Below are 18,091 nucleotides of genomic sequence, written 5' to 3'. Positions count from 1 at the left end.
AACCTTTGTTGAGACCCATTCACGTTTACTTTTGCTCTCCCCTTACGCGCCATTTGTTTTCAAACCTATGCCGTACCTTTCTAATGTTGGCCTCTCTCCTTTCGCTCCTAATAGTCCGCCACTGTTCAAAACAACGTGGATCTATCTGCCGTAACCTGGGTTTTGTTTTCGTTATGCTTTACTCTTACACGTTTTAGTTATAGCTACTATATTATCTCCTCTTTTTTCTACGAGGAGAGTTGGGCTTTTTTTTTTTATTATTTAGCCAGTCACAATCAAATAAAATGTCATATCAATTTCGATGAAGTAAATGAAGCTTGTAGTAATATTGCGGGCATTGGCAACTGGGTTCGTTTGTGCGCTTTCGTGCGTGCTGCAGTGTCACTAGAAAAACTGAACTCAAAAATAAAAAACGCAAAACACGACTGAACATGTTATCCGGGATTTTTGTTTGTGCCTTCAAGAGACATAACTGTCGATGGTTGAACTGGAGAATCTCCGACAGTGCATCAGATCTGTGCGTTTGGTAAAGCCAGGAGAACCTGGGTCATCAACAAAAACAATGTCATCAATTCAAACATTTCATCTGCCTTATTAAATAATCTGTACGATATAAAACCAAACAAACACGTTACGTAATGATTACACTAAGTTTGAAAATAGTGTCATTCCAGGCACATGTGTGAAAATGAAAATATGTTGGATTAAAAGAAAATCAGTTGCAATACTTATTAAATATCCGTGCTGTCTAGATGCTGCACAATGGAGTAGTCGTAACGACCGGTCGGACTGGTCGGGCTTCCAGCTGAAGAATTAAACTTGCGAGCGCCCAGTACCGGAGACGTTGACGTCCCGCTTTTGTTTCTCATCTTTTTGCCAGTAACATTTTCATCTAAAAGCGAGAGTTGCTCCGCCGCCACTACACCTTTCAGTCCATGCTCATGCACTTTTGTTGTTGTGTCAGAAAGAAAAGAGAAAAACAGCGTGAAGAAAAAAATGATAAACCAAAAACATTATCAGAATCAGTCAAGAGTCACTCGAATCACGCGGTACAATTAGATGAATTCAATCAAAAGAAATGTGGTGATCGTTATGTCGAACATAAAGAATCTGAAACTAATCGTAACCAAAATAAACGAAATTTTTCGTTTGTTTGGGGTAAATAAATAAAATGTAAATGAAATACAATCCCGCGATAAAAATCCTGTTTTAGAACTCACCCGAACTTTTCGTGTTGGCTGGAAGAGTCAACGACTTTTCGTTTTCGATAAAAGATCCGTTATTGACAAGGTTACTGGACCGGAATGGACTTCCTGCTCCGCTGCCTGGACTCGTAATCTTTTCCTTCATCTGTGAAACATCCATCGTGACTTGTTTTTTTAGACATTTACGCTTCTAGTTGATTCCTCAACTTGCCTGGGTTAGCTTGCGAACAACATCTCGTCCGAGAATGTGATCGAAAACGGCTTGCAGGAAAGGATCAGTCAGCAGGATCAATTTCAGCTTATCGCGGTGCCATAATAGGACGCGTGATTCCTCACAAGCTCGGATGCTCACCTAAATTCAAAAGTGTCAAATTATAGGCATCCGGGCTGTCTCGATTGTAACAGGATTTTTGTTTTCAATTTGTTTGTTACTTGGAAGAAATCGTCTGACGAAACACCGAACCATTCGGGAGAGTCGAGAAATTGCATTGGATGAAGAACGTGGAGTGTCCGTCCGTTTTCAATCACCAACATGCTAAAATTGAATTTTTAATTAAGAAAATAAATAAATAAATAATAATTATTAATTTAAGAAAGAATTAAGGTTTTTAATTATTTGCATATTAATACCTGCCGGAGAGCAAGAGAGAAAGTGTTTCAACTCGTGTTTGCTTTTCAAATGCGAAATGTTCTCCCCTTTTCAATGGCCGGATGGATTTCATGCAGTTGACAACTTTCTTGAATTGTTGTTTCGATACTTTTAATGGCTGGAAGATGTTTTTGTATACCTTTCATTGTACAAAACAAAACAAAAATAGAAGCATGTGTTTAAATTATACTATTAGATTTGAAAGATTGGGTGTGTGAATAATCACCGTTATCCATTGGGAATGCTAGATATCCAGAATGAGAAAGAAAGAGAAGAGAGAGAGAGAAAGAAAAGGAAGGAAATTTGATATTGATCGCCACTGATCGATGTGCTTATTGCGTGCAACAGACTGAAACTCTATCGGTGCTAAACGCATTTCGATCGATTCAACAGTTCGATTGGGCTGGGCGATTAGTGTAGCAGCGAAAGGAATGAATCATTTATACTATTACCTCTTCAACTTGTTTGTCGAATCTGACTGGTCGCATGGAGAACAGGAGGTAAATAACGTGCACGACGTTGATGAGGAAGAAAAAGGCGTTCCACACAAATGTGTCGAAGGCGCAGAGAATGACCCAACCCCAGATGGCGAAAAAGGCCGAGCCAATGGCCAACATTAAGCGCAGGTAGATGAGTCCGTAGAGTCCAGGCGGCGCCAGGTATGAAAGGAAGAGGAAACTGTTGGCTAGCTGGAAATAGACGTGATTGATGGGCAGCCATTCCAGGCAGCCAGTGTTAAAGTACGGCCAAACAGCGGCCCAATCAATTTCTTGTTGTGTGGCATTGCTGGCACCATCACTGATGTTAAAACGATCGACTGACGTCTGATACAAATCCTGATCGCCGCTGGCTTCCTCCGATCGATTACCCCTACTGCCGACATCAGGAAGTAGCAGTTCATTGGTCAACACATCCGACTTCTGTTCGTCGTCTGCACTTTCGTCTGCAATCGTGTTGGACGAATCCGGTCGGGTTTTCCTTTCGGCGCTCACGTTATGGCTGCTAAAGAACACGGTGAGAATGAACAACACGGAAAAGACATTCGTTAGCCACATTCTTCAACACGATAAAACGGCACTACGATTCCCACGCCTAACAACTAGAAAACAACGATGCCACCAATGTGTGGTCCCAATTATCGATCCACGTGACGAAATCAAACAACACTTCTTATTTCCCCAACCCAGTGCAACTTTGTTAGTGAAATTCACGGCCACACAGCACACAAAACAAAATGGCAAGTGTCACAGAGAGGGAGAAATAAGATTTTCGCGCGGCCTTGCTTTTTCTTGGTTACATGATCTTGCAACACGCGACCAGACTAGAAATGAGTCTCGGGAGCACTGCAGGGCACATGCACAGCTCCTTGGTCCAACCAAACGATGATGACTACTTTTATTCCTGCTTCTTTCTTTCTTCCTCCCTACCGATGAAGCGAGGCAGCAGCAGGGCTCTGCTGACTACGCATGCGCGTGCTAGACTGCCTTGCTTGTTGGTAAAGTTGCTGAACTTGCCTTGTGTCCTGCTTTTCCTTCTGCCTGCACACACACACAGACAGTCGTGATGGCTATGCGTAGTGTGTCAGTAACATAACAAAAAAACTTCGAACCCAATGTGGGAAAGCGGAGGGAGGGGAGAACGGGCCCAGCCCACACACACGCCCGACTAAAAAAGAAAGAGAGACGAATCCAGAAGAGGGTCAGAAAAAAGAGGAAAGCATAGAGGGCTCTTACGTGATTATGCGTGCACTAAAGATTTTTAACCTTGACCCTCCTATATGCAGCCTTCCAATCCCCACCCCATTCTAACAGCTCGTGTCTATCCTCCGCATTGCCTTCACGAGATTGGGCTAACAAAACGCTGTGTACCAAACAGCCAGAAAAACGTTCCTTCCGCAACAGAAGGAATGCGTCATTCTTTTCGCTTTGGGTGTTGTACGAGAACAGAAAAAAAAAACCAAGTGCTATTTAGGAAGTAGAGGGGAGTCTGTCGACTTTGCGACTATATATGGAACGGCAGAGGTATTTCGACTCAATGGCCTAGCCCCAAACTGCTTTTTCTTTATACACAAACATTAACCTCGAAATGAGATTCTTTTCAATGTAACAAGACGTTTGGAAACTGAATCGTGTTGAATTTCTTTCTGTTCCATTCGATGAGAACAACCCCCTGAGAAGTAATGGAAGAACACTGGGCGACTGTCATGCGGTTTGCATTCTTCCTCGATTAATTTCTCTCAGCTTTTGTTTCAAACGTTAAATCAAAACCATAAAAAAAGGACCTCGTAAGCCAAATTGGATGTAGACGATGAGGCCGGTTGCCGGCAAAATTATGAGTCCTCTGGCGTTGCCATCGGGGCAAGTTGTGTGTCTACAACTTTCTGGCACGCACAGAACCACTTGCCTGACTATAAAGAATGAAGACTCTCCCTCCCGGAAATCGTGCAAATTTAAGAAAAAAAAAGAGAGTCAGTGCAAAGTAGACTCACCATATTAGAACAACGCCTTTTCACATCCGCCATGCTTGATTCCATTACATCAGCCATTGTGAAAAGTTTCGGATGAGTCTATCCTGGCAATCGTCTCCAATGTCGGACTTCCTGTCGTGTCTAACGCCAGGTCTTGCCATCAAGTGTTGAAAGAATGTCGCCAATTTCGCCTCCCCTTTACCTGATCCAGTAAATTTGGTCGTATCTACCAAGTGTAGATTTTCTTCACGTCAGTTAATCTTTATCCATTGTTACGTAGGTTTTGTCTTTCAATCAATTAAAGTGTAAAGTATCGGAATGGCTTACTTGTGCCATCAACTTTTCTTGCGCCTTCATGAAGTCAATGACTCGCTTTCGAGTCTCGTGTGCATCTGACGGTATGCTAACGACTGCGAGCTATTCTCAGCGACACCTAGCGGTAGAGATTTCAACTGTCTAGCTAAAAACGGAACCATTGGAATTTAAATCACACCAGTCGATTTTTGAACCATCACACCAACCTCCCAACACGAGAAGTCGGCATTGTATTTTTTAAAAAGTAGGAATTAAACGGGCGCTATGAGCTCATTTCAAATATAAGAATTGATTTAAACGCCACTGCTTAAATCGAAAAACAAAGAAAAAAAAAACCTTCATTCAAATAGACGCAGACTTACAAAACAACACCATGAGGGAAAAAAAAACAAAGAAACAAGACTACAAAGAAATGGGAAGCAATATAACAGTCTAAATTTTTCTTTTTCAATTTCAATTCCAAAAAGTTTTTTTTTGTCTTGAGCTAGAATCCCTCTGCCATTTTTTTTTTTAGAAATGTTATTGGAACTGAAATGCATCAGATATTAATACCTCTGTTGAACTGTGACAACTTAATAACCGACGATAAAGACGGAACAGCTGATTAAATTATATCAAATTTTTTTGTATTGTTGGTGGAACCTAAGTTTTCTTTCAGCTCATCCCTGTGTCTGTCACCTCATTTCATTCATTTTTTTTTTTCTTTGCATTTACAACTCATCGTGATCTGCGCTGTCGGCATCTTCAGCAGGTGTTGCGGGTTTGCTGGGCTCAGCATCGTCTTCATCCTCATCATCGTCATCTTCATTGTCTTCCTTCTTTGACTTGGCTTCTTCTTCCATCTTCTTTCTCTCCTCTTCTTCCTGGGCTTCCTTCATCTTCTTCTCGGCCTTGCTGGTAGCGGTCCACAGTTCGTCACCAATCTAAAAAACAAAACTTTTAAACGAAATCCTTCGAGCAAATAAACTGCTTTACATACCTTCTTAGCCTCCTCGATATCATCAGTGACGAGAACGTTGTCGAAGATGGTACCAGACTTCACTTGCCATAGATCGAAACCAATGATGCAAGACTCGTCGTATTTGCCTATGGTGGCATCAGGAGCGTACTCGGGATTATCGATTTCGGGATGGACCCAAACACCCTAAAATTACAGACCACAAAATTATGAAAAATTGCAATGAGCTTAGAAATATAGTTATGCACGTACCTTGTAGGCAGGGTTGTCGATCTGCTTGGGCTTCCATTCTCCCTTGAAGGCAGGGTTGTCAATCATGGCTGGTTCCCACTCACCATCCATCTCATCATCCCAATCTTCAGGTTTCTTGGCCTCGGGGTCAGCAATGTGCTCGGGAACATCCCAATCTTCGGGCTTAACATCCTCGGGATCATCAATCTTAGCACGATCATCCCAATCTTCGGGTTTCTTAGCTTCGGGATCTTTGATTGTCTTGGCTGGAAGGAAATCCCAGTCGGTTTCCAAGTCACCAGACTCAACTTTCTCATTATCAATCAAGACCTGTCAAAACATCAGAAAAGAATAGCTTTAATAACTTGCCACTCAAAATAGGAAAAGTTATAAACTTACTTCATAAGTCTGATCAGGGTTGACAATAAGGGTGTACAAGTGAGTGTAAACATCATCCTTGGGTCTGATTTCCTTCTTGATTAGGTGATTCTTTCCCTTGTAGCTGAAGATGACATGGACTTTCTTGTTTGATGGACCGCAAATGTCAGGGCCTGTTCAGCAAAGCAATTTACAAATCGTGGTTATACAAGTCTTCAAAACTGCTAATCACTATGTAATAAAAATTACCAAACATGACAAGGTATGGGGAGTCTCCATGCATATCATCTTGTTGCAGGCTGCAGTCAAACAGCTTCACATAACCGCCTCCACAGTCAATATTCTGTTCATGCTTGACACTAAATTGAAGGACTAGTGGCTTATCTTTGTTGCTGAAGGGCTTGAATTTAGTTGAAAGGCCATAAAATCTGGCATCTTGAGAAGTTTGAATACCTGTTTAAAAATAAAAACATACAATGAAATGAGCAATTTAGTAAAATTTGTAGTTTAATGAATGAAAATATAATTACAACTTACCCAAATCTTTGTCAGAATCACCATAGAATTTGCCATGAGTCAAAACAAATTTGCCTGCTGTCTCCCCTTTGTTGGTTGACTGGATCCACCTTTTCTCCCAGGCAGCTGGAATAAACAAGATAAAAACGTACACGTCATCACATGCCACATAGAATGAATTCGGAGGAAAAACGCCGGGTAGAGGTCGTGGCATATCAAACGTCATCAGTTTACATTGAAGGTTATGATAATGTTACATTATCACAATTTTTTCTTTATGTTTTAAGTGATTTCCTTTTTATTGCAAAGGCAAACTATAAAACGATAGCTGGTACCAAAGAATTTTCTATTAATCTCCACTCATATATTCGATTACCACGATATACGTTATCTCATCAACCCGCATGGCAGGGATTTTTTAAAAGCTGTTAGACGTGAACTGTTTCGCAATTACGGTCTTGACAACTTCCTTAAGAAGAATTATCTCACCTACCTTAACTATTTTTGCGAATCAAACGGAAAGCATTTTAAGTGGCGGCCAAAATGCTGTAGTCGTGTATGTAAAAAGAAGTTAAAAATAGCCCGAATATACATTATGCGTCTTTGGGTGCATAGACCTTCTTGCTTTCGTGAAGAATTTTCTAGAATGACTCCCCTCACCGCCCTAACATGTAAACCCTCTTCGCCATCCATCCACGCAACAAGGAAATAGAAATTAAATTGTGTCTCTCTTACCTCCATCTGAGAATCTTTCGTCGAGGAAGACTTCGGCGGCTACAACGCCAATCAAGGCGACTAATAATGTTAAAGCTTTCATTTGTACAAAATGAATGTGTGTGAAGACGATGCACAGGCAACCGGGACAGGCGAGTGATAGAAACTGACGAGCAGATTCTGTTTGACTGTACACGTTTATTAGGAGGAAGGGGGCAGTTGGGGGTGCATGTTGTGGACTAGAATCATTGGCTGGTGGTCACGTGATGAGCCTGGCCAATCATAGGTAACACCGTGTCAACAGCGCCAATACTATCCAGTGAGAAGTTGACAAGGCTTGGAAATTAAACGTAATTGACAGTTTCGTTGTATTAAGTAAAAAAGAGCTTAACGGGATTTCTGCATGACACGTCTTTCCATTAATAAATATATTTGTTACAGTAGTCTCAGCACTTAACCAATTCAGTAATGTTGCATGTGTATCACATATGGAAAATCATCTGTTTTGAAATGTGCAATAAAACTTTTATGCGATTTGCCACATAAGAGTTAACTTTCTAAGCACGATGACGTGTCACAACAGAAATATGTTTCTGTGTCTACATGGATTGTTCCATTTAATTGACCATGACAGCACTTCCCTGCTACCCACATGTAGGACGATCATGGGATCACGTAGGGGTGGTGTTCTTGCGATTAGATTGCGTTCTAGATGGTGGGATGTATCAGAACCGCATTGGTTTCGAATGTGAACCTAAAACGACGTCATTCAGGTGCCAACAACAAATCATAAACAACCACGCAGTCAGCGGTTAACGCTTATACAACCGTATATTCATGAGAACATCATATCCGAAAGGGGGATAATAAAAACGAAACGATTAACAAACGAGTGTACACACATAGAAATATTACAATCAAAAAGAGAGAAAGAGGAGTGAAAAGGTTTATAATTAGAAGGTAACACGTAAAATTTTGCTTTCCAATCATGAGAATTCTGTTGCTCTGTTCAAAGCGAAAAAACACAGCAAAACGGAAAGAAGTTTGTTGTAGACTGATGTTGTTGAAGGTCAACGCCCTCTTTTCCAAGTTCGCTCTTAATATCTTGCCATGGCGATGGTGTGTAAACACCAATTACCGTTTAGTTTAATTATATACAGATAATAAAGATTTCTTGCTGCCAATCACTTCCAATAGCTTGAAAAACTCGGCGATGGTTTCTTTTTGTTTCGACGGTGCAAAAACACTAACATTCAAAAAGGGCGAAGACAAGAACGTACATCAACGGAAAAAAAACGCCAAAAACAAAACAAAACCAATGCATTCGTTCTTTCTTTAGCTAACACAGACTTCTAACTCACTTTCGAAAACAGAAACAAACTGCGAGGAACGTAAATCCGATTGTAAAAAAAAGGGCAAGAAAACGAAAGAACGAAAATGAAATCCAACAGTCCAGCCTACCACTTGCAGAAAACAATGAGACCCAAGAATTCTTTTGACTGTGGCTAACGTGGGGGATCTTCAAACGAATTACGAATCACGAAAGAAACGGCTGTGCAAACATTCTGTAACGATAATCGGAATGCTAGAAAACACACACATAATAAAAAAACGGAGAACGCTCGTGTGTAGAAGAAAAAATTTCAGAAAAAACTTAAATTTAGCAAAAAGAAAAAAATAATACCGGGGAGAAAATAACTGGTTTTCCTAGTTGGCAGCAGCTACAGGAACAATGTTACGTGGTAAGGGGATCGCCTTAGATGGGCAGAGATACATGAACCGGATTGCATACATCGACTATTTGGTTTGTAATGAAAACCGAATAATCGTTTCGAAAGAGTTAAGATAGAAATGAACTTAAAAAAAGAAAAAAAAATTACATCAACTACTGTGCAAGGAACGTCCAGGTTGATGCGGGGTAACGGGTAATACGATCCTGCATGACACACGCACTACTTTAGATCCCCATGTGACTCCTCTGCGTCCAACATTTCTTCAATATCATCAGCGTCAGCGCCACCTGTCTGTCCAGATCCTTCGCTGCCGAGCTCGTAATCCTGAAGCTCGGCCTGTAACTCCTTTTCCCATTCCTCATCTGTAGTTATTATTAGTATTCATAGAGGAATAAACAGAAAAGGAAATTCTAAACATGATTCCCTGATACATAAATACAGGATAATCGACATTCCTAAATACCGTTCGCTTTCTTGGTTCCCAGACGCTTGATGCCCTCCTGCACTTCTTTTAGGTCTTTGGACAGCGTGTTGCTTTGATATGAATCAGACACGAACTCGTTCGTCGGAGAATCAGGTGTGTCAGCACCCTCTGCAATGCGAAACGTTCAAGAAAAGATCATCATTTTGGCAACACAACCGGAGATCTTGCTTACCTGTTTTGTCATCCTCGTCGAAGCTTGATTCACGCGAATGATTGGCTGAATCCCTGTTGCCTTCTCCCTGAGTCATTGACGACAATTCCGTTGACTGCCTTAAAAGGCTGACCCGGTAGAAATAGTTGCGCCAAAACAGTTCCTCTTTGATGCTAAAATACAATCAACGTTTTAAGAATCGTAATACGAAATAGCGTAGTTTTATCTTACATTTTTGGAACCAGCTCAAAACGCATTGTTTCCAGGTTCGGGTCTTCGGCTAGCGTTGCTAACGCAATCGGGTAGAATGAATCATAGTCAAACTGAAACTCCACGCCAGCAGGTGGGCTTCTTACGAAATTGCGTCGATCCTTCAACGTAAATATATAAATTCATTTAGTTCTTATTTAAAAATAAGGTAAATTGATTGAAAAATCTATTACAGTCGAGAGTGAAAGGATTTCGGCCTTAAGAGCTTCTTCTTCAGGATAACCAACCCATGGGGGGATGGATCCTTCTATTTTATTTTTGCTTTTGATGAAGGCTTCTTGTTCTTTATTGAACTCGCTGAGGATGGTCTACGGTAGAAAGGGAATAAAGATTACCTTTCGAAGTGAATTAATTACAAATTGAATTACAGTCTCTTCCACGGTTTTCTTGATTTTGGCGCCAGCTTCGGTCACAGTTTTGCCGGCCTTGCTCACGGCAGAAGCAAAGAAACTTCCAATCGTTCGAGCACCTTGCATTGTCTTTTTGGAAACTTCTTCTAAGCCTGTAAAGAGGGTGAAAACGATTACCTATTGGTTTAACTAACACAAGATCCAGGCAGTATACCTGAGCCAAAACCTTCTTTTTCTCCTTCATTTTCCCCAGCCTCATCAGGATTGGTAGTCTCTGCTTCAACTACGATAGGTTCATCTGTAAGTGGCTCCTTTGGTTCTTCTGGCTGGTCACTGTTTTCCTTCTTGGACAACCAGCTACTCATCTGATTCTTCATGCTACTAAACAGATCTCCTTTGGGCTGTTCTGGTTCTTGCATACCTCCATCAACACTACCAGAAGTTACTGCAGCAAATAAAGAAATTACAAGGAGGGTTATGAACCATCAACGTTGATCACATAATCTGAGCAAACCTGGGCTCGAAGCAACTGCTTCAGCAACAACAGGTTCCTCAGGGTTCTGAGGGCTTGTCTCCTCTGATGGAGCACCTGCTTTTTTTGCCCCAATCCATGAGGAGATTGAGCTCATCTGGTTTGTAAATCCAGAAAACATGTTTGTTTCTGAAAATACAAAAAGTAAATTAAATGATTGTTATTCCCCGTGTCTCCATTAATGAAGCAAAAGTCAAACAGTAATATTACAATATTTAAAATAAATGGATTTGTGACTGTAAAAAACTATACACATCTTAAATGCAGTATTTCTTTCAGCTGATCATTCTAGAAATTATACCTGTTATTTGCAAATTTAAGCAGGTTAAAGTTTCATACTGTACGAAGCCAAAAAGCTTCGTACGTCAACTAATGAGGCAAACTATCGAAAAGCTACTGAACTTCTAAACGAAATTTTATTTCGCGATGTATAGGGAAAACTTCTTCCTTACAATAGATATATAGTTGAAAGAATTGCTGAACAATTCCATTACAGAAGCTTATATTCTTGATATCTAAAATGTGTACTGAATGAAGCAAATATCGGTAAAAAATTTACCTTGTTGCAAATACGTGTAGTTTTGCCACGTCTAACGAAACGAAATATGCCAGGTTAGGGTATTGTTTAGATCGTAATCGCCAAGACTGAAACACTCGGCAACGAATAGACAGATGATATTGACATGCAGTTGTGACGCGCGAGTGCGTTCGTAACTCCACTTGCAACCAACGCAAAGCGCCGCCGCGTCGTAGGCTATCGGGATTCGGTATTCCCTGCTACGTTGTAGCCAGGATTATGCCAGAACAATGCATGCTGTTAACAAGCGTTCTGCAAGTGCTTTTCCATGTTTATAGCCCTCTCGGTTTTTTTCTTTCGTTTCCCTATTTGAGAAGGTACTAATTACTCTTATGCACGATATTAATCCGTGTCCAAAAGTGTTATGGTGGTTTGTGACGAAACATAATCCACAAGGAAATTAACTTGCAGGGAAATGGCAATGTAATTTGACATGAAAAAGTGGCAAAAAAGGACCAAGGTTTATTGACTGAGCACGTAAAAGCAGCAACACAATTTTATGGTTATTCCTTGTTTCAATAATCAGTTAAGTTATCCATGCTTTCGTTTTCCTATCTTCACACATACAGACACTCACACACACACATTGTTATTAACATTTTTGTATGCCTTTCTGTTGTACACGTGTTGCATGACGGTGCTAAAGTTAATCCAACGAACACAAATTATGCAGTACTTCTTCTACGAGTAACACTCGTCGGAGCATCCGTGCCAAGATTTCCCGGGGCACTGGTTGTGAGGTGTACCATACTGGCGATTCTGGTGCGCACGATGAGTCAGGCAACAAGTAAAACAAATCCTTGCGCGTCTTAGCATCCTCTGGGCTGAAATCGTAACGAAATTAATTAAAGATAAAGAATAAAGAATAAATTCTCATTTACCATTTGGAAACGTAAAAGTTGTAAATTTTCACTGGACAATGAGGTAAATAGTCAACATTTTGTGGCATGTCTAGTGGTTTCTTACGCCTAACTTTATCCATGGTTCCCGCAACTGAAAGTAAGATTATCGATGATTAATTGCAAAGAAATAAGCCACAGCCAGAAATTAACGATACCCGTAGCCTCTTGTTGCGTTTGAGTGTCATCGAATTGAAGAGAAAATATTTTTGCTGCATTTTTCCCTGTAGATCCACCGTTTGATATTCCTCCCACAGATGGAAAGATTTTCTTAGGAACCTTTTGTACGTTGGCAAACGACATTTGCAGGTGCTGTTCGGCCGTATAAAGGCGGAAATATTTGGTGTTGAAATAGAGCATCGTGAAGACGAGCACAATAGGCGAATCTACACCCAGCTGTCGGCACTTCCACAGATGAGATTCTTTCAAACAGGTCGTCAGTTCCATGGTACCGCCAGAGTTGATTCCTTTCAACAGAGCGTCATAGAACGGTTGAAGGTGTTTATCTAATTCAATTTGAAACGGCAACAATGCGGCATCCATCAGCAAGTTCTGCCGCCGAAAGTCTGCCCCAAAAGCCAAACTCTCTTGTAATCCTGAAAAAGAACAATTCAAATTTCAGCATTAAAATAAAATCATACCGCGATTATCAGGCAATTCTTACCCGAGATGAGATATAGGAGGATGTCTGGCCTGTATCGATCGCCATCCGGTTTCCTGATTTGTTGCACGAAAGCTATAAGAGAAGTATTCATATCCACAACACTCATTTCACAGAATTTGCAATCGACGAGCCTTTTGTTTTCATTCCGCATCGTCCAGTTCTTCCACGCTCTTACTCCCGCCTCTTTTTGGAAACCACCTTTAATCGCACACCATAGTAGATAACCGTAACTCAATTTTAATTGAAGAATAACGTGAATACCTTTTAAATGCAGGCTCGGTGAGTCTGACCTGGATGTTTTAGTGGATTCTTCGCTGTCGCTCGAACTTCTGCTGCAATCGATATCTCTTAGCCTTTTCGTGGCGGGCAAAGAAAAATGTGATGTAGAGTGAGATCGCTTTCTACTTCCGTTTCGAAATGATGAAATACTGCACGATGGAATTTCCAGTTCAAAATTTACTTCTTCGACAGTTGGGTCAACGTCTACGTGGTCATCTGCAACGAGATCCTGTAAACCGACAGGATTGGGAGATGTGGATACGTCGGTTGATTCCCGATCATATTTGGCATCGATCGTTTTTCCTTGCACGGGCGAATTATTTTCTTGAACCAAAACGGTTTCCTCGCCTGTTTCTTTTTTCTTTGCCTCTCCCATAGCTTTAATTGCCTCATCTAAGAGATGAGAACCGACGGGAAGTATAAAAGGAGTAACTACCGGCATGGGAAAAGCAACAGGGAACGGAGAAGGGAAATTGTACATCGCCATTGGTACTGGGACATAGATTGGTACAGGAATTGGGATGGGTACAGGTATGTAGAGCGGCTTCCTATTAAACAACAGAAAAGAGTAAAGAAATGTAAAGTAGAAGGCCAAGTGAAATCAAAAAATAAATTTACCTTTCTTCATCTGTTGATGTACTCGCGTCACAACCGACACCTTTAGATAGTTCGACATTCACCTTTTCTGCTGTAGGTTTTATCTGTTCGCTCTGACAGAGATTACTGGGACGGCACCAGACCGACTTGTTCTTCATCTCTTTAGGTTTTGGCGGAAGAAGCACAATTTTATGTTGAAGCTCGATCGGAAGCATGGACGCGTTTGCCGGAGGCTGACTGCCGGTTGCACTGGAGGCGGTGGTCGTAGTGTTGGTGACGATCGACGGAGTAACTTGGGTGCTAATAGCTGGGAGGTTACAAAGAGTCACAGTGCGAGGCGGTACCGATGCCTGCAGCGAAATTGGGTTCGATAGCGTAGTGTGTTGTATAAGACTTCGTGATTGCGACGACAATGGAGACTCGACAATCAAAGACTGTAATGAAACGACGGTTGGTGCCACTGTAGAAGCAGCGGGAAGTGCAGTTTCATTCGAATTGGCTTTTCTGCGAGCAGGTTCTCGTGAAATCGGAATCGGATAATGCGTGAAGCAATAGAGCGAGCAAAAAAATATCATCTACAACAAGATCGAACATTAGAAGATTAAAGATGATTGATTTACAATTAGGATAGAAAATACCTGTGCTTCTAATTGGCTCTTGTCTTGTACAGTCTTGCTAAAAACAGTGTCGCCTGTTGGCTTGCGGATCATGTCGACATTGTATTTTTTCACTTGGCAGCGAGCACAGAGCTCAATCTTTCGCTTTCGAATCAGATGGATCGCAAAGCATACGTTACTGCAGTACCAACTCAATGTTACATGGTGCGTTAGCAAACCTTTATTCGCGTTCCTCGACACGAAACGAGGCGTTGCATTTATGTCAAAACCACGAGAGCATGTCTCACACGTAAGTGTCATCACCTATTGTAACAGCCACATTGTTAGCAAATATAAGTTGGTTGGATGATAGTACAGAGTTCAAACCTTATTGGAGAAACGAAAGGCATTAAGACACGGTTTGCTACACAACCAATGGCTACGCCCACCAAGATAGACTTCTTCTTGAATCTCCTTCAGCTCATTACAGACAGAACAAAATCTTCTTCCAAAATAATACGTCTTGTTTGCCAGCCGACGGGCGAGTTCTTCGCACACAGGAGAACAATGTGTCTGACAAAATCCAATATTCGTATTTAAATTTTATGTCATCGATGTTTCAAATTTAAGTTACCTTTTCCTTATTGGACATGTTAACTTGGCATGTAGCGCACAATTTATGACTACCTTTGAATTTTTCAAGACAATCTGCCGTACAAAACTGGCGAATGACGGTGCCGAAGCGAACACAAAGTTTACCCAATATGTTATCACCCACTTGGGCGTTGCACATGTTGCAATGGGATCCAATGACTTTCATGTAGGTTTCTAGGAATAAGAAGTTATCACAGTGAGATATTATGTTTGTTTGGAATGTTTGACTGATATTTACTCAAACACTTCTCTGAACAAAACTCCATTGATTCCCAAAGAAGAGCGTCCGTTCTATCATAAAGAGAAGTGCGACATGACCAGCAGGCTAAAGTCTCTCGTGCTAATTTCTCGGTCTGATCATGAAACGTGGTAGCCACTACGCTGGAAAGGCTGTTCATGGCGGGGCTGCGTAACAGAGAAAATTTTAAATAAGATTATTATCATTCCTGGTTGTGGGCATCCTAACCTATACCTGGCTTCTGAATCTTCAAATTCCATTTGAAATTCGTCTGAAAGTGTATGAATTTCTATGTCGGGTTCAATCACTATATGATCTTGTAGAGAATCACATAATCGTACGCCATTGGTATCACTGCATGTTTCTTTGCCAACATCCTTATTGCCTTTTGGTTGGGAGTTGGAATTCACTGCTTGATCTACAGCTTTTATTTTTTCTGTTGACCTCATAGCAATTTTATGTGGCATTTGAACTTCAGGGCTGTTCGATGTAGAGGAATTTTGCTCTAATGGTAGCAAGCCAGGTAATGGCCCTTTTTTTGATTTCAAAACAGAATCTTGCTCAGATGGTGATTCTGCAGTTGCTGATATCTCTGCAATCACTTCAAGATCATCACAAATTTCTACATAAAGGTAAAACAATAAAGGTGAGATGAAGTAAACTGCAATGACAGGGGAGTTATACCTGGCTCTTCTGAATAATCAACAGCTTTTTCTTTGACAATTTGAATGCCACTTTTAGCTGCCTGAATATTTTTAGAACTTTCTTCTGATGTAACAGGTACTGATGTGTGCTTGCTGGGAATATCCTCTGATTCAGATGACAGCGAAGGTCTTGAGCTTTTTATGGTGCGTACACTACCATTAACAACACGTTCAACAACAAACACATTCTCTGAAGACGGTTTATCAGTTTCTTGAAACACTTCGACGACGTCACTGCCCAGATTATTTGAACAACTAGATTGTGATGTAGATTTTTCCAATTCCTTTTTTTCAGTCTCTTTATCATCAATAAATTTTTCCATCCTATAAAACAAGAAAACATTACTTGTCTACAGCTGTACTGGCAATTACACATGTGCGTATACTAAATGAGGCAAAAAACCTAGATACTGCATGATAATATTTTTTAAGTTTGTTACTTTAGTGGAAAACAGTAGCTATCCTCTCTTCAGTCTATAAGCTTATGCTTTCCCAAGCTTAAGAATGGGAATACATGCTGAAAAGGTGTTTGTATCGAAGGCGCTTTCCAGATAATAAAATAAAACTATACCGGCACTCAATAAACACGCAAGATAAAACAACCATGGATAACACTTTGAATATATGGAAATAACAAGCTACAATTAAACCGCTAAAAAAAATTCCTCATTTGCCTTCAAAACACTGCAGAAACGCGATGGAGCATTTGAACGATGCCAAATTTAATCATTAGATTTCCTCGATGAAAATCGATTTTAGAATTTGAATTTCATTCAAAATATTGTAAATTTTGTAACTCTGAAATGGAAACAGAACATTTTTCCGCCCAGCAAGCCATGCTTTTCTAAAGTTGAAAGCCGTTACACATTTTATAAAGTGCAATAGTTCACCAAAAAAAAGATTCGACGTTATGCAGACTCACTTATTTGGCAACCTTGAACAATGGCGGAAAAGGAGGAAGAAGGGTAGGGTTAGGTAGATAAAGAAGGTGTACGTAGTGTTTGCCACGTATTCATCGGGTGCATTCCTTTATCGTACAGAGGTCTTGACCGATGGGTAGACAATAATAGCTGTAACACAATTTTCAATTGAACAAATACCGATAATCAAGTCAATTGAGTATTACAGAAACATTAAAACTAAAACATTGATTAACCAAGGTCATCGTATAACGGACTAAATTCAATTACCATGTTGGAATCGCAAAGTTCAAATGTCAGTAAAAATAGGGGAAAAGATCAGCAACAAGTAACCTTCTTCACTGCTCCTAAGTTAAGGAGATACTGATTTGTTTGAAAGTTTTCTAAAGACAAAATGGAGAAAGAAAAGGCAGGGGTCACCAAAAGAAGAAATGAAACTTGAGTGGAGTCAAAGCTGTGGAGAAGGAAGAGGGTGAATTTCTTTAACCTCGAAAACGCCGCCAGCGTAAACCGGATTTCGAGGTGATGTTTCATGTTTCCTACTAATCGCAGATTAAACTTCTTTTCAATTTTGTAAATTCTTCTCAATGAATTAACTCCAGATGAATCGATGCCGCATGCATAAAACGTTTTTTCATCATTAGTTCAAGAAATTTAGCAAACAACCTCAACAACAAAATCCGTTTCGCTACACTCGGTAATATCATTTCCAACTCTAGTATCCACGCTGCAGACTTTCTTGGTAATAAATTTCAGCTGAAATATGGTTGTACAGTGGCATAATCTAAAGAAAGGATCATTCAATCTCCAGTGACAGGTGACATTAAATGGCAAAATAAGATTTTCGATTCGAAACGATGGCAAACATCCGCTTCACAGTTTTCCCAAGTTTCCACAGGAAAAGTAGGGTCTAAACGTAGCTGCAACGAGATGTGCGTTAACAGAATAAACGGCGAAGCTTCGTTATTAGCAGGTACGAAAGCCACTTTGAATTAAAATCATCTTCTATT

At 40.5% G+C, this 18,091-nt stretch overlaps 4 protein-coding genes across 5 annotated transcripts in view; all 4 read right to left on the bottom strand.

Moving 5' to 3' along the window:
• Positions 1–3,439, bottom strand: part of LOC130689875 (blood vessel epicardial substance-like) — a 53,359-nt gene extending 49,920 nt beyond the window's left edge. Inside the window, exons 1-7 of one of the 2 annotated variants that reach the window (XR_009421200.1) lie at positions 2,307–3,439; positions 1,836–1,993; positions 1,638–1,740; positions 1,417–1,557; positions 1,221–1,350; positions 729–946; positions 432–542 (exon numbers count right to left, since the gene is read on the bottom strand). Coding sequence is in view for 1 of the 2 variants with exons in the window: in XM_057512808.2 (XP_057368791.1) it covers positions 732–946; positions 1,221–1,350; positions 1,417–1,557; positions 1,638–1,740; positions 1,836–1,993; positions 2,307–2,909 (1,350 nt within the window). In the remaining variant the exon portion in view is untranslated. Of the gene's footprint in view, positions 1–263; positions 543–728; positions 947–1,220; positions 1,351–1,416; positions 1,558–1,637; positions 1,741–1,835; positions 1,994–2,306 lie in introns of those variants that run through there. The other variant, XM_057512808.2, reaches the window with a different exon arrangement.
• A 1,878-nt stretch (positions 3,440–5,317) lies between these two features.
• Positions 5,318–7,617, bottom strand: LOC130689876 (calreticulin-like). Its single transcript, XM_057512809.2, has 7 exons — positions 7,455–7,617; positions 6,741–6,845; positions 6,453–6,656; positions 6,225–6,376; positions 5,847–6,155; positions 5,616–5,780; positions 5,318–5,559 (listed from the first exon to the last, which is right to left on the bottom strand). Exons 1-7 carry the CDS (start codon positions 7,534–7,536, stop codon positions 5,347–5,349), a joined length of 1,230 nt encoding a protein of 409 aa, XP_057368792.1. The 5' UTR covers positions 7,537–7,617; the 3' UTR covers positions 5,318–5,346.
• A 628-nt stretch (positions 7,618–8,245) lies between these two features.
• On the bottom strand, positions 8,246–11,657 carry LOC130689878 (synapse-associated protein of 47 kDa-like). Its single transcript, XM_057512812.1, has 9 exons — positions 11,513–11,657; positions 10,936–11,082; positions 10,636–10,866; positions 10,440–10,573; positions 10,245–10,379; positions 10,033–10,172; positions 9,823–9,974; positions 9,630–9,758; positions 8,246–9,528 (listed from the first exon to the last, which is right to left on the bottom strand). Exons 2-9 carry the CDS (start codon positions 11,072–11,074, stop codon positions 9,386–9,388), a joined length of 1,203 nt encoding a protein of 400 aa, XP_057368795.1. The 5' UTR covers positions 11,075–11,082; positions 11,513–11,657; the 3' UTR covers positions 8,246–9,385.
• Positions 11,658–11,969: 312 nt separating this feature from the next.
• Positions 11,970–16,872, bottom strand: LOC130689874 (zinc finger MYM-type protein 3-like). Its single transcript, XM_057512807.2, has 13 exons — positions 16,602–16,872; positions 16,142–16,485; positions 15,692–16,079; positions 15,458–15,624; positions 15,200–15,393; positions 14,953–15,138; positions 14,608–14,889; positions 13,991–14,544; positions 13,355–13,920; positions 13,094–13,291; positions 12,588–13,025; positions 12,412–12,523; positions 11,970–12,354 (listed from the first exon to the last, which is right to left on the bottom strand). Exons 2-13 carry the CDS (start codon positions 16,482–16,484, stop codon positions 12,177–12,179), a joined length of 3,606 nt encoding a protein of 1,201 aa, XP_057368790.1. The 5' UTR covers position 16,485; positions 16,602–16,872; the 3' UTR covers positions 11,970–12,176.
• Positions 16,873–18,091: the final 1,219 nt, after the last annotated feature.

This window comes from Daphnia carinata, chromosome 6 (genome assembly GCF_022539665.2).
Source record: "Daphnia carinata strain CSIRO-1 chromosome 6, CSIRO_AGI_Dcar_HiC_V3, whole genome shotgun sequence".
NCBI classification, from domain to species: Eukaryota; Metazoa; Arthropoda; class Branchiopoda; order Diplostraca; family Daphniidae; genus Daphnia; species Daphnia carinata.
This window is presented reverse-complemented; position numbering and strand designations above follow the sequence as displayed.

Excerpts from the sequence above, each read along its gene's own strand:
- LOC130689876 (XM_057512809.2), bottom strand. The coding sequence starts at position 7,536 with ATGAAAGCTTTAACATTATTAGTCGCCTTGATTGGCGTTGTAGCCGCC. Across the intron at positions 6,846-7,454 it reads CGAAAGATTCTCAGATGGAG|CTGCCTGGGAGAAAAGGTGG; the intron begins GTAAGAGAGACA and ends TGTTTATTCCAG. Across the intron at positions 5,781-5,846 it reads TCGACAACCCTGCCTACAAG|GGTGTTTGGGTCCATCCCGA; the intron begins GTACGTGCATAA and ends CTGTAATTTTAG.
- LOC130689878 (XM_057512812.1), bottom strand. The coding sequence starts at position 11,074 with ATGTTTTCTGGATTTACAAACCAGATGAGCTCAATCTCCTCATGGATT. Across the intron at positions 9,975-10,032 it reads TTTGAGCTGGTTCCAAAAAT|CATCAAAGAGGAACTGTTTT; the intron begins GTAAGATAAAAC and ends ATTGTATTTTAG. Across the intron at positions 9,759-9,822 it reads CGACGAGGATGACAAAACAG|AGGGTGCTGACACACCTGAT; the intron begins GTAAGCAAGATC and ends TTCGCATTGCAG.
- LOC130689874 (XM_057512807.2), bottom strand. The coding sequence starts at position 16,484 with ATGGAAAAATTTATTGATGATAAAGAGACTGAAAAAAAGGAATTGGAA. Across the intron at positions 13,026-13,093 it reads CCTCCTATATCTCATCTCGG|GATTACAAGAGAGTTTGGCT; the intron begins GTAAGAATTGCC and ends GTTCTTTTTCAG. Across the intron at positions 12,524-12,587 it reads AACGCAACAAGAGGCTACGG|TTGCGGGAACCATGGATAAA; the intron begins GTATCGTTAATT and ends TCTTACTTTCAG.